The sequence below is a fragment of the Loxodonta africana genome, chromosome 6, assembly GCF_030014295.1.
Source record: "Loxodonta africana isolate mLoxAfr1 chromosome 6, mLoxAfr1.hap2, whole genome shotgun sequence".
Taxonomy (NCBI): domain Eukaryota; kingdom Metazoa; phylum Chordata; class Mammalia; order Proboscidea; family Elephantidae; genus Loxodonta; species Loxodonta africana.
Genome location: NC_087347.1, coordinates 9,681,219 through 9,696,483, shown reverse-complemented (window position 1 = coordinate 9,696,483; position 15,265 = coordinate 9,681,219). Strand labels below are relative to the sequence as shown.

The following is a 15,265-nucleotide window of genomic DNA, read 5'->3' as shown; positions in this document are numbered from 1 at the left end:
GACTCTTTTTTATGAGGTAAAATGTGAGTAGTGACATCACAGCAGCAGAGGAGTAGAGGGCCAATCTGGGGGAGAAAATTCCAAAACGGAGAACAGATGCAGAGGGAGTCACTTCTGGAACTTCCCGGAGGCTGTGGGAGACCCTGGGCTGTCACGTGGCACCTCCTCAGAGGAAGCACTCAAAGAGATTGAGGCAGGAAGAAGACTTGAGTGACGCACGAGTGGCCGGTAGCTGTGGGGCCAGGCCGAGTGCCTGGAAGTCTGAGGGAGAGAAAGATCTGTGACACAGAGGAAAGAGAGAGCCACTCAGTTAAACCAGAGAGAAAGATGATATAGTCAAGAGAAAATGGAGGCCTTGTTAAGATAGATTGTCAAGTTGAAGTTAAGGAGGAGACACTGAGAGGACTAAAGTCCTACAGCTGAGATAGCTGACAACGGCCACAGGACAGACCCCCAGGAGAAGACGAGGCTGAGAAGGTAGGGAACAAGCCCATGGCATGGGTGGAACCAGGTCCTTTGTCCCCAGTAATTAGAAAACATGATATTAATAGGTACCAGAACCCAAACATTTTTGGGTTCAGTTACTTATTGCTGACAGACCATGGAGCATTAGCTCTGAAGCCAGCGGAGAGTCAGGGGTCCAGGCCCCTCACATGCAACCACCCACCCTCGTCTGAAGAGGATGGGGGGCCAGGCCCAGCTGAGTGCAGGAATAGTTCTGCTGACAAAGAGTGCAGCTTTCTTTCCAGAAACTTCAAAAAGCAGTGTGAAGTATCCAGTACAAAGAGCGCCAACTGTAAAGAAGAAAATTAATCATCATATCGTGAGGGACTAAGACGAGCCCTGTTAATTTTCGGTAACTTCTCATTCTCTCTCTCTTTCCCTGTATACAGACATATACATATATAAACCAAAACCAAACCAAACCCAGTGCCGTCGAGTCGATTCCGACTCACAGTGACCCTATAGGACAGTGTAGAACTGCCCCATAGAGTTTCCAAGGAGCGCCTGGCAGATTTGAACTGCTGACCCTTTGGTTAGCAGCCGTAGTACTTAACCACTACGCCGCCAGGGCTTCCATATACATATATATAGACATATACAGACATATATATATGGAGTCCCTTGGTAGTGCAAACAATGCAGTGCTCAGCCACTAACCAAACAGTTGGTGGTTTGAATCCACACAGAGGCACCTCAGACGAAAGACCTGGCGATCTGCTTCCAAAAAATCACAGCCATTGAAAACTCTAAGGAGCAACAGTTCTACTGTGAAACACATGGGGTCACCATGAGTCAGAATCAACTAGATGGCAACCGGTTTGGTATATATATGTATATATGTGTGTGTGTGCATATATATGTACATATATATGTATATTGTTGTTGTTAATTCCCTTCTAGTCGGTTCCAACTCACAGCGACCCTATGTACAACAGAAGGAACACTGCCTGGTCCTGAGTCATCCTCACTGACCATTGCTGTTTGAACTCATTGTTGCAGTCACTGTGTCGATCCTTCTCATTGAGGGTCTTCCTCTTTTTCACTGACCCTCTACCTTGCCAAACATGATGTCCTTCTCACTTCTAAGGAGCATTCTGGCTGTACTTCTTTCAGAAGAGAGTTGTTTGTTTTTTTGGCAGTCCATGGTATAGTCAATGTTCTTCGTCAAAACCATAATTCACTGGCATCAATTCTTCTTTGGTCTTCCTTTTTCATTGTCCAGCTTTGGCATGCATATGAGGCGATTGAAAATACCATGGTGCAGGTCAGGCACACCTCAGTCCTCAAAGTGGCATCTTTGCTTTTCAAAACTTTAAAGAGGTCTTTTGCAGCAGATTTGCCCAATGCAGTATATATACATACATACACACACACACACACACATATATGCAAACCCTGGTAGCATAGGGGTTAAGAACTACAGCTGCTAACCAAAAGGTTGGCAGTTCGAATCCACCAGGAGCTCCTTGGAAACCCCTCCTTCAGTTGATAAGACACTTGGGTTGCTCCCGCCTTTGGACTATTGTGAATAAACTGCAATGAACATTGATGTACAAGTATCTGTAGAGTCCCTGCTTTCAATTCTTTTTGAATATATACCTAGAAGTGGAATTACTGAGTCATATGGTAACTCTATTTTACTTCTTGAGGAATCGCCAAGCTATTTTCCAGAATATGACTATATAATTTTAGTCTGTGGGTTTTTTTTTTTAGCAGTGTTAGCACTTCCCCATTTAATTAAAATGTTCTCCCAAGTATCACATTCGATGGACGTGCACAGCTCCATAACCTGACGTGCCGCCATTTGTGAAATGAGTCTTCTATCATCAGACATTTATCTTCTTGCCTGTGTTTTGTTCTTTTAATATGACGACAGTGAAGACCTTTGTGCAGAAATGTGTATTTACGTTTCTGGTTATAGATCCCTAGGAGTGGAATTACTGGATCAAAGGGTAGGAATATTTTTAAGGCCCTGATCCAGAATGACAAACTGCTTTCCAGAAATTTTGTTTCAATTTCCACTCCTGTGAGCAGTAAAACAGAGTGCCCACCTTATTCCAATCTCCCCGTTATAATATTTTCATTAAAAAATTCAGTTGCAAGGTGAGTTGTGATTCATGTTTGCTTTGCTTTGCATTTTTAACCCTGGTGGTGTAGTGCTGAAGAGTTTGGCTGCTAACCAGAAAGTCGGCAGTTCGAATCCACTAGCCACTCCTTGGAAATCTTATGGGGCAGCTCTACTCTATCCTAGAGGGCTGCTATGAGTCGGGGTCAACTCGACGGCAACAGGTTGGTTTGTTTGTTTCTTTTCTAGCTTGTTTGGTAGGATTTATTGACCTTCATAATTGCTCTTGGTGAATGGTCTGTTCGATCAATTCTCTTTACCCGTATTTCTATTGACGTTGTAGTATTTCTCTGTTTTTTTTTTTTTTTTTGCATTAGTTCTTTATATCATACTATCACACTTGTTGCAAATATGTTCACTATCTGTGGTTTAGATGTTATTTTTTTGAGGTTCCAAAAAGAAAAACCAAACCTGTTGCCGTTGAGTTGATGTGATTTGATTTACAGCGTCCAGAGTCACTCCACAGGTAGAAATTCACTTCTGTCTCTTCCTGTGGGAGGCAGGATGGTTAGAACAGGGCCTTTGGAGCTAACGGGCAGAGGCTAAAGGAACAACTCAATCGGGTTATGTAACTCTACTAAATACCTCATCTGAAAACCAGGCATGAGAACACCTATTTGATATTGTCATTGAATAGATTGAATGAAAAGTGTCTACCAAGTATCTGATGCCATTGAGTTGATTCCAACTCATAACAACCCTATAGTACAGAGTAGACCCGTCCCATAGGGTTTCCAAGGAACAGCTGGTGGGTTTGAGCCGCGCAGCTTTTAGTTAGCAGCTGAGCTCTTAATCGCTGTGCCACCAGGGCCTTAGTACTGAGCATAGTACCTGGCAAAAACAAATAAAACTATTATGGTTTGATTTTTTTTTAACACTGGACACTTTAATCTCTCTGGAATTAATTGAATGGGTGGTATAAGATAAAGATGCATGTGTGTTTTCCTCAACTAATCTTCTTTTCCAAAACCCTTTGTTGGATCATTTATTCCTTCTCTCCATGATACCTCTTTTGCCTTATGCTAAGTCTTAGATACCTCTTTCTTGCCCTCTTACCCTGATCCATGCTTTTCTCAGACCAAAATCATACCATACCAATTACTATAGTTCTATACAAAACATTTTATTTTAGGATTTCCATGTCTATTCTTCTTCTCAAGTATTCCTCCAGGTGGACCAGATAATAATTTTGTTAAGTTAGAAAAAAAAAAAAAAACTACTATTGGGATTTTGATCAAAATTGCATTAAATCCATAATATAAGTTGTGAAAAATTGACATTTTAATAATAATCAGTCTTCTCAACAATAAATACTGGTTGTCTCTACTGTTTTAAATTTTATAGTTTTCTTGATATACCTAAAATCAAACCCACTACTATCCAGTCGATTCCAACTCACAGCGGCAGTATAGGACAGGGTTGAGCTGCCCCATGGGGTTTCCAAGGAGTGGCGGGTGAATTCGAACTGCTGCACTTTGGGTTGGCAGCCGTAGCTCTTAACCACTGTTAAGTTCAAATTCAATTCTCTGACCTGCCTCACCTCGGCTTCCTACCTCCGGATTTCTCTCTTCTGGAGGGAGTTAGCTCGTAGTGGTCTCTTTTATTGAGTGCTCATGATATACTCTGTCCTATAGGGTTGCTGTGAGTTGGAATCGACTCGACGGCAATGGGTTTGGTTTTTGGTTTATGATACACCAAGCTCTGTACTAGGTTCTGCGGATTGTTGTTGTTGTTAGTTGCTGCTGAATCAATTCAGACTCATGGTGACCCCATGTGTGTAGCGCAGAACTGTGCTCCATAGGGTTGTCAAGGCTGTTCCCATCTGTCCTCTAACGCACCTCTGGGTGGGCTTGAACTGCCGACCTTTCAGCTAGCAGATGAGTGCTTAACCATTCACGCCACCCAGAGACTCCTTAGTGGCTTCCTTTATCAACTGTAGTGGTCTCTTGGAACCATGGTGGCGCGGTGGTTAAAGAGCTCGGCTGCTAACCAAAAGGTCGGCTGTTTGAATCCACCAACCGGTTCTTGGAAACCCTATGGGACAGTTCTCCTCTGTCCTATAGGGCGTCTAAGAGTCGGAATCGACTCAGAGTCAATGGGTTTTGGGGGTTTAGTGCTCTCTTTGCTTGGAATTCTTCAAGGTTTTGGGTGGTGGAGGATGAACAGTCTTGGCTCCTAATGCTGACCTGTGTTCTCTGTTATTTCTACATTGACCCAAATGGCTCCAGCCCCTGTGCTCCCACCCCACCTTGTCCAGAAGTCTGAAACACTTAACCAAGGAAAACACGTGCAAACAACGTTAGACATTAGAGAGGATTTTGAACAAGAGTTACAAAAAAAGGAAACCCTTTGCCGTCGAGTCGATTCCAACTCATAGTCAGACCCTATAGGACAGAGTAGAACTGCCCCATAGAGTTTCCAAGGAGCACCTGGTGGATTCAAACCTCTGACCTTTTGGTAAGCAGCCAGAGCACTTAACTACTACACCACCAGGGTTTTCAGAGTTACAAAGGGGTTTTAAAAAAACTGTAGGAGGCTTCTAAGCTGACCAGCAGAGCAAAGCAGAAACGCTAACGAGGGTCTTACTTTGAGAGCCTCACTCTCCCTGATGCTCACCTGGTAAAGGATATTTCTCAGCAAGTCAGGAACGTTTACCTAGGGAGCAATATTCACGCAGAAATAGGAATATTTATCGAAAGGATAGATAAAACACCATGATGTTTCTTCCTATTTCTAACCGTTTGTCCTTTTACACTGGAGTAAAAGGTCCTATTCCATGTTAGGGCTGAGCTGGAAAGGCCCTGCCCAGGGGAAGCACCCCCTTCTTCTTTCCTCCTTGCTTCGCACAGGCTGGGCAGGCACCCTGTCAGCAGCAGCAGCAGCAGCTGGCCTGAGTCCCCTGGGAAATCCCTTCTAAGCCCCACTTCATTTGATAATGGGACAGTTCTCCCTGGGTGGCAGAGTTAAGTACTGTCCAGCCCAGTGCGATCCCAACCTGGGCCTCCAGTGGGAATATTCTTAATGTAATTACCCTGAAGTGGCACCCGGTCAACAGAATGAGTAGCAGCAGACAGCCAGCGTTGGCACCCTAATTGTTGTAAATCATCGTAAGAGGGGAAGGCTGGCCGTGACCCTCTGCCCACAAGGAGCAATGAGCACACTGTTGCGGTTGTGTTCTAGCCTAGTGGTTTTCAAGCACTATTTAGCTTTGGAATCTTTTCTTCAACAACATTTTACAAGTAAGATTGTGTTTATACCTATGTATATGCATATACTGTGTATATATGCATACTCACACGTATGTATGTGTATATGTATAGCTCGTGTATATATATATATGCATGTGTGTACATACACAGGAAACCCTGGTGGTGTAGTGGTTAAGTGCTACGGCTGCTAACCAAGAGGTCGGCAGTTCGAATCCACCAGGCACTCCTTGGAAACTATAGGGCACTTCTACTCTGTCCTATAGGGTCACTATGAGTCGAAATCGACTTGATGGCAGTGGGTTTGGGTTTTTTTGGGTACGCATGTGTCTATGTATAGCTCATGTATATATGTGCATGTGTTTGTCCATATATATGCATGTGTCATGTATATTTGCATATACATGTGTATGCACACACGTGTGTGTTCTGCGTGTATATAGGCACTGTGTGTGTTGTGTGTATGCATGTGTATAGACAGTAAGACCTTTGAAAGCCAGAATCTGTGTAAGGCAGAAACCTGTCCGAGAAGGAAAACTCAAATATTTTCCACTAAAAACAGCAATAGAAAAGTGGTAAGACGGCGCCCTGTCAAAGGCAGAAAACTTTCAAGACCTAGAAAAAATAAGGCAGTCCTGTCAAATTCCGGTTCTCACAGGCTTCTCTGCAGATGTGTGAGTATATTATGTGTATATGTACATGCACATGGATATGGATGTATGTGAGCCCTTGTGGCATAGTGGTTAAGAGCTGGGCTGCTAACCAAGAGGTCGGCAGTACGAATCTCCCAGCTGCTCCTCAGAATCCCTTACAGGGCAGTTAGTTCTACTCTGTCCTATAGGGTCGCTGTGAGTCAGACTCAACTCGACGGCAATGGGTTTGGTTTTTGGTTTTAGTGTGGATGTATGTGTGTATTTATATAGGACCAGAGTGAACTGCAGCTGCCGGTGGGTGGGCAGGCCGAGGGGTGCCCTCCTCCACCTCCCCGCAGAGCCCACACACCCCACAAAGGGCAGTTTGGGACTCTGGGTGTATGTGGCAGGGGCAGGGGTGGCGATGCTGTACATTTTCCCTGGAATTTCTGAATGAATTCTGCCCCAGGGCACTGGCGATGGGGAGTCCTTGCCATCTGCAGAGAGCCTCTCATGGAAACACAGGACTTTGGAGAAAGACTGTCTAAGCCTGTCTTCCTGTTGTACTAGCCTCCTAATTCCCATCTGTGTTAGTAACATGGAGGGTTTTTTTCCTAAATATTTCTTGGACCTCTTTGAAAAAGCCAGGCAGGCTTCTCCGCCGCTCTTGATTAACGAGAGGGCCTTCCTGTGCTGATGGTTGTCTCTCTCTCTCCTTGTGACTCAGTTCTTTCCTTCTGTCGACAAACTGACGTTCTGGGCCGGCTGCTTGGGGCCTCCCATAAATTCGCTGTCCTCAGCCAAATAAGAGCCTGTTCTCACCCTCACTGCATTTGCATATCTACAAGAGGAAGTGTCACAAGAGCCCTGCGTTGAAAGATAAAAGGACAGCAAGGTTCAGGACGGGCTCTGGCATTCGTCTACAGGGGCTCTGCAAAGGGGGGGGGGCACGGCTGAGGCTGGTGGTGGCTGCTTCTCTGAGTTGTCTCTGGGAGGGGAGGGGCCGCTGGTTGTCCTTGTTGTTAGGTGTCATTAAGTGTTTTCAACTCATACCCACTGCTATGGAGTCGGTTTCGACTTGTAGCAACCCCACAGGGTTTCCAAAGCTGTAAGTCTTCATGGAAGCAGGCTGCCATATCTTTTTTCCTGCAGAGCCACTGGTGGGTATTGAACTGCAGACCTTTCGGTTAGCAGCTGCTTGCTTTAGCCACTGTGCCACCACAGCTTATCAAAACCAAACCAAACCCATTGCTATGGAGTTGATTCAGACTCATGGTGACCCATAGGACACAGTGGAATTGCCCCATAGGGTTTCCAAGGAGTGGCTGATGGATTTGAACTGATGAACGTTTCGTTAACAGCCGAGGTTTTAATCACTGTGCCACCACGCTCCAAGGCTCCTTATAGCGGCCCATATGACAGAACACAGCTGCCCCATAGGGTTTCCTAGGCCTGTGATCTTTACAGAAGCAGGTCACCAGGCCTTTCTCCCACAGAGTGACTGGGTGGGTTCAAACTGCCAACCTTTCAGTTAGCAGCCAAGTACAACTGGACTAGTGACTAATCCTTGCCTTCTCATATACAAGCCAATTATGGTGTCAATTCCGGATCTGGGGACAGGTCAGGGAGCAGAAAGACAGGGAACAAAAGGAGTGGGAGAAAGAGAAGAAAAGAAACTTTTCTGTGAGCAATGAAGATGCATGTGGAAATGAAATTACCTAAAAAATTATCCGAAATTGTATTTAAATATGGATTGAGTCGAAGGCATAAAATGAAAGATGGATATGTTTGACCATATAAAATTGTAAAACAACTTCTACATAGATTTTTTAAAAAAATCAATAAAAATCGAATAGCTGCAAAAATGTTTCAGTCCATACTGAAGATGTTTACAAATAAGTAAGAAAAAGGTGAATGATAATAATAATAATAATGAGTGAAAGGAACTCACAGAAAAAGAAATACAAATTGCTAAAAAATACATATGAGAAAATGCTCAACCTTTCTCATAAAGGCAAATTGAAGCCAGCTATCATTTTTCTTTTACCTAGAAGATCTGCAAAGATTATGAAGTCTGATAACACCCAGTTGGCAGGGTGTGGGGAAACAGACGACATTGTAATATCCGGTTAGCAGGAGAAAAAAAAATGGCATGATGGGTTTGGAAGGCAATTGGTAGTCTCTACTAAAATACAAAATGTCCCAGCTGTTCTCCTAGTGATTTACCGACAGCCCCTAATAGATGTCACCATGTGAATGTTGAGTGTGTGCCAGGCACTGCTGTAAATGCTTTTCATATATTAACTCATCTAACTCACACTATGACAGGTAGGTGTTATGTTATTATGACCTCCGTTTTACTAGTGTTGTTAAGTGCCATCAACCCTACAGGACAGAGTAGAACTGCCCCACAGAGCTTCCAAGGAATGGCTGGTGGATTTGAACTGCTGAGCTTTTGGTTGGCAGCTGAGCTCTTAACCACTAGGCCACCAGGGCTCCTTTTTACTAATGAGGAAACTAAAACTATGAATTCACCCATGGACACAAAGATGTTCATTGCAGCGTTATTTATAATAGCCAAGAGCTAAAAATCGCCGCTTGCCCATCATCAGGGGTCTGGTCAAATAAACGACTGTGCATCTGCATGGTGGAACATAAACTGAATGGCAATAAACTATCTCTACTGGTTGATTAAGAAGCCCTGGTGGTAAGGTGGTTAAGAGCTTGGCTGCTAACGCCCAAATCAGCAGTTTTTAAAAATGGATTTTTTTAAAGGAGGAACTCTGGTGGTGCAGTGAGTAAGAGCTTGGCTGCTAACCCACCAGTGGCTCCACGGGAGGATGTGGCAATCTGCTTCCACAGAGATTACAGCCTTGGAAACCCTATGGGGTAGTTCTACTCTGTCCTGTAGGACCCCTATAGGGTCTCACACAACTATGAGTCATAGTCAACTGGACAGTAACTGGCTTGGTTTTTTGGTGATTTGGGAGGATGTCTAAGATTTTTGGGGGGGGGATGAAAAAAGCAAATTTCAGAACAATGTATATAAACCAGAGACTCCCCATTGCCACTGAGTCGATTCCGACTGACAACGACCCTACTGGACAGAGTAGAACTGCCCCATACGATTTCCAAGGAGCGCCTGATGGATTCGAACTGCCGACTTTTTGGTTAGCAGCTGTAGCTCTTAACCGCTATGCCACCAGGGAACGTAGTGTGATATCATTTGGATTTTTAAAAACACACATATATAAGTGTATGTGTATGTTTAAGAGCTCTGGAACAATTTACAAAAAAGACTATTAAAGCTAAGAAGTGGAACTTACGGAGAAGGAAAGAAGGAGACATCTACTTTTCATTTTATATCATTTTGTACAGTTTAAATTTTTTTAAACTAGTGTATAATTTTTTAAATCTAGTTAATAAACCCGTTGCCATCCAGTTGATTCCAACTCATAGCGACCCTGTAGGACAGAGCAAAACTGCCCCAGAGGGTTTCCAAGGCTGTAATCTTTTACGGAGGCAGATGACTGCCACATCTTTCTCCTGCCGAGTGGCTGGCGGGTTTGAACCACCAACTTTTTGGTTAGCAGCTGAGCGCTTTAACTACTGCACCACTAGGGCTTCTGCAAACTAGTTAGTAGCGTATGTAAATGCTTAGTGAAGTGCCTGGCACATGGGAGGGGCTAAATAGATAAAACTTTTATAATAAAGCATTGTCTTAATCTCAGAGACAAAACAAGTATCTGTTGAGCTAGAGTGTGGCCCATCTGTGCCCTAAGGGGTTCAGCTGGGTGGCTAGGCTTTCCAGGTTCTTGAGAACCCCAAGCAGAGGGAATAAAGGGAGATTATGGCAGTTCAGGGGGCAGTGGCGACTCAGTGGTAGAATTCTCACCTTCATTATTCCCGGCCAGTGTACGTCACACCCAGTCACCACTCGTCTGTCAGTGGAGGCTTGCGAGTTGCTGCAATGCTGATCGGGTGTCAGTGGAGCTTCCAGACTAAGACAGACCAGGGAGAAGTACCTGGTGATCTGCTTCCAAAACGCAGCCAGTGAAAACCCTGGGGATCACAGCAGCCCGCTCCTTTGTGGTCACCATGAGTTGGGAGCTGTCTCAACAGCAGCTGACGATAACGATGTCGTGGTTAAGAATAAACTTGCAGCTTCGAGTAAGACTATAAGACCCCAAACAAGCATCTCTCCAGGCTCCTGCTAGCCTCCTGGGCTTGGCAGCCAAGCAGATGGACTTCAGGACTGTAGCTGCTCCTGCCAGGATCCCGGTGGACTGGCTGACTACCCACCAATGTGTCCCTCTTCCGAGGTGCTCAGAACGACAACTGCCCTCCCTCTCGGAGGTTTTAGGAAATAGTCGCTCTTCACCTTAAATGCATCCTGCTAAGTCTGAAAAAGCTACATCCTGTATAACTCCAACTATAACACAGTCTGGAAAACGCACAACTATAGGGACAATGAAAAAATCCGTGGGTGCCAAGGGGCCAGAGGGAGAGGGGAGGGATGAACAGGTGGAGTGCAGGGCATATTTAGGGCAGTGAACCTATTCTGTCTGCTGCTGTAATGGTGGGCACATGACAATAGGAATTTATCAAAACCCACAGGACTACACAACAGGAACGGTGAACCCTAATGTAAATTATGGACTTTAATTATGTATCAAGATGTCACCTTGAAGACTAAGATGAGCCTGACCCAAGCCATGGTGTTTTAGATCATCTCATATGCATGCCAAAGCTGGACAGTGAGTAAGGAAGACAGAAGAAGACTTGATGCCTTTGCATTGTGATGTTGATGAAGAATACTGACTACACCATGGACTACAAAAGGAACGAACAAATCTGTCCTGAAAGAAATACAGCCAGAATGCTCCTTAGTAGAAGCAAGGATGATGAGACTCCGTCTCTCATACCTTGGACATGTTATCAGGAGGAATCAGTCCCCGGAGAAGGACATCATGCTTGGTAAAGTAGAGGGTCAATGAAAAAGAGGAAGACCCTCAATGAGATGGATTGACGCAGTGGCTGCAACAATGGGCTCAAACATAACAAAGATTGTGAGGATGGCACAGGACCGGGCAGTGTTTCATTCTGTTGTACATGGGGTTGCTGTGAGCCAGAACCGACTTGAAGGCACCTAACAACAACAACATTGTATCTAATTGGTTCATCAGTTGTAACAAATGTATCGCAGGAATGCAAGGTGTTAATAACAGGAGAAACTGTGGGGCAGGGGGAAAGGGAGACACATGGGAACTCTCCGAGCTGCCTGCACAATTTTTCTATAAACCTAAAACTGCTCTTAAAAAATAAAATCTACTTTTAAAAAAGAGCTCCTCCTTCTCATACTGGGGACACCTAACCCAGAACAAGGTAGAGCTTCTAAAAGGAGTAGAGAAGCTGTGATTCCTAGCACTTTCTTGTTAGAAGCCAGTCTAGGACACACTTACTAGCCGCTGGGCGAATCCGGGTCTCTGACGGGGTGGCCAACCTTTGGGAGAATGAACCCATATGGTAAAGTCTCCAAGGAAGCAAGGCACTGGGGCAGGTGGAGCTCGTAGGGAGGGATATGCCCAAGCAAAGCGGAGCGCCCCTCTCTGTGGCTGTGGCTAATATCCGTTCAGCATTACCACTCTGCTCAGACCCATCGGAGTCTTATCTCCTCCTGAAACACTCCTGCTCCTGTTCTTTTGGCCAGTGGGACAGCTGAGAGATTGAGGAAGCCCTCCCAGATGATGGACTCCTTTAGAACAGATGGAATAGCTGCCAAGGCCAGGTGTAGACCACATGTCCACTTTCAAATGGCCCCACTGACCTTTTCCTGAAGCTCCTTGAATAGGGAGGTGGGGGTCAGGAGGCAAGCAGTACCTTGGTTCAGGATTGGTTGACATCAGGGCTGATCTCCAGCTCAGAGAAGAGTCAGCTCCAAACTTTAGATATTTCCTGCCCAGCTTCCTCTAGCTATGTCAGCAATTCTTGTCTCTCTTTTTTTTTTTTTGGTAATGAGAAAAATGGACTTTTCTGCACAGGTGCTAATGAAGCCTTTGATCTATTTCAGGTATCGGAATTGTGTTTACACTTACAGAATTCTGCCCAACGAAGACGATAAGTTCACTGTTCAGGTAGGTCCTTTAGACACAAACATCTGAGCCTGACTTGGACCTATTGGCAGAGAAAGTGAAAAAAAAGAAGAGAAAACATAACCGAAGTCTGTGGGGTGAGGAGTGGCTTAGCGAGTCAACTGTGACCCTCCAGAGTGACCTTCCTCTGTGACATGACAGGGCAGGAATGGCAAGAATATTTGTGTCCATGGGTGTGGGGTGTGAGAGGGGAATGGTGGTGAAGAAGGATGGGCTTGGTTGATGATTTTCTTAGTGCTGTCAAATGGATGGGAGTAAGCAATCAAGGAGGGAAGGAAGGGGAGGTGAGCTTGCGGAAGCCCAGACAGTATATTTTGTGATCTAGAATACCGCCAAATGGATTACAAACGAGACCAAAAGAAACAAAAACAAAACCTGTTGCCGTTGAGCTGATTCCGACTACTCATGGCGACTCCATATGTTACGGAGCAGAACTGCCTTTCTTCCACAGTGTTGTCGGGTAGGTTCAAACTGCCAACCTTTAGGTTAGTGGCTTAGCGCAAACCATTTGTACCACCCAGGGCCCTTTAGAATGAGACAGGGTCTTTCAGTTTGCAGGGTTCTGTTCAGTCAAAGACTGCTGCTCAAGGAGTCTGATTTCATCAGGCACAGTCTATATGTGCAAACTTTCAGTTGAGTTTTAAAGAGAAAACCAAGCTGGGGAAGATCACCCAAAGTAAGCACTGTCCGTGTGACAAGTACCCGGGGCTTCGTTTGACCACAATGTGTGACAACTTGGTGACGTGGAGGCCAAGGAAGCTATTTTTATCTGTCTGCATGATGAGAACATGGGGGTGGGGAACACAAAAGACGTGTGTACATGGTAAGGGTGGTGGGTCATGCCCGGTCCTCAGGGGACAGTGCAAGGCACAGCAACAAGCAGGACGATTGGGGTGGACAAGCGTGTGGAAGTGTGTCTTGCAGAAGCAAAGACAGGCTCTATGGGGCTTAGTTGAAAAAAAAGTGAAAGTATAGGGGGAAGTAGAGGCATGATCCTAAAAAAAAAAAAAAAACCACTGCCTGCGAGTCAGCTCCTACTCATGGCAATCCTATATGTCACACAGAGTTGATCTGCCCCATAGGGTGGTCTTTTTTTTTTTTTTTTAATTGTAATTTAAGTGAAAGTTTACGAATCAAGTCAGTCTCTCATACAAAAACTTATACACACCTTGCTATGTACTCCTAGCTGCTTTCCCCCCGATGAGACAGCACATTCCTCCTCTCCACCCTGTATTCCCCCCGTGTCTATTCAGCCAGCTTCTGTTCCCCTCTGCCTTCTCATCTCCCCGTCAGACAGGAGCTGCCTACATAGTCTCATGGGTCCACTTGAGCCAAGAAGCTTACTCATTACCAGTAACATTTTCTGTCCTATTGTCCGGTGCAATCCCTGTCTGAAGAGTTGGCTTTGGGAATGGTTCCAGTGTTGGGCCAACAAAAGGTCCGGGGACCATAACCTCCAGGTTCGTTCTAGTCTCGGTCAGACCAACAAGTCTGCTCTTTTTACGAGAATTTGAGGTCTGCATCCCCCTCTTCTCCCATTCCATCAGGGGTTCTCTGTTGTGCTCCCTGTCAGGGCAGTCATCGGTTGTAGCTGGGCACACACAGGGTGCTCTTGGCAGTAATCTTAATGGAATCAGATGGCCAAGCTTTTCTCCTGCGACACAGCTGGTTGGGTTCGAACCGCCAGACTTTAGGTTAGTAGCCAATTGGCAACCTCTTATGCCACCAGGGACCTTCAGGGCATGGCCTCTGGCTTCTCATACTTGAAGGGAATGATCCATTCTGTCTGGGTTCAGACAGCAGACCAAGCATACAGTGATAGAAGCAGAGGTGGACCCAAGGGTAGGACCACAGGCAGGTCCCTGGGGCACAAATCACCAGAAATGCATCAAGAGGGAGAAGCTAGGTTTAGCAGAACGCCTTTCAGTAAGGCTATTTATGGGGATCAAATGAATCATTTCAAGAAGCCACTTGGGATGGGAGTGAGACCCCCAGGGGGCATGCTTAAGCCAACCCAGGTGGTCACAAACCTGCCTTTTCAGCAGGCTGGGTCTGTTTGCTGCAGGGCTCCAGTGGGGGAGGCAAGTTTGGCCTCCAGTGGAATGTCTCTGCCTGATAGAGGTCAGGCTGAGCATTGCTCTGGCTTCTCCAACTTCCCACATGCGCACCCAGCACCAATACGCAAAGGACATCTATGTGAAGGTTTGTGGCTAGTCTGGGATGCCCATATGTCTCAGCCTCAGTAGCCATCACCAGGAGCTGATGTTGGCACACCTACAGTAAGACCACCCTTTCAGGTAACTGACAGCTCTGGATCATTGGAATGGCTGGCTTAAATGCTGGCTCTCACCTGTTGGGGACGCAGTGGCCAAGGGGAGAACTATTTTGGGCAGGCAATTGGCCTTGAAGGCTTTGACAAACATTTCCAAATCTAGAACTTCGTGAACTTTACCAGCTGGGTTGGCATCTTTGATAGATGGTTTGCTCAGAGGAGTCTAAGCTCTCTCAAGTTCAAGCTTGATCAAAGCTTTTGATCTTTTTTTCCCTTGTGGTTTCTTCTGCTCCTTCAAAGGCAAGAAAACTTTAAGTATGACTCTGCCCTAAGCGGGGAAGACTTCTTGTATATCGTTTGTACCCAGGACTTAG

General features: G+C 45.5%; 1 protein-coding gene across 7 annotated transcripts in view; it reads left to right on the top strand.

The window, feature by feature from the left end:
- INPP5D (inositol polyphosphate-5-phosphatase D) overlaps window positions 1-15,265 on the top strand; it is a 137,598-nt gene that overhangs the window by 8,051 nt on the left and 114,282 nt on the right. For 5 of the 7 annotated variants that reach the window (XM_064286538.1, XM_064286537.1, XM_064286536.1 and 2 more), the window contains exon 2: window positions 12,538-12,601. In XM_064286538.1, the coding sequence (XP_064142608.1) occupies window positions 12,538-12,601 (64 nt within the window). Of the gene's footprint in view, window positions 1-12,537; window positions 12,602-12,944; window positions 13,080-15,265 lie in introns of those variants that run through there. The other 2 variants (XM_064286539.1, XM_064286540.1) reach the window with 2 other exon arrangements.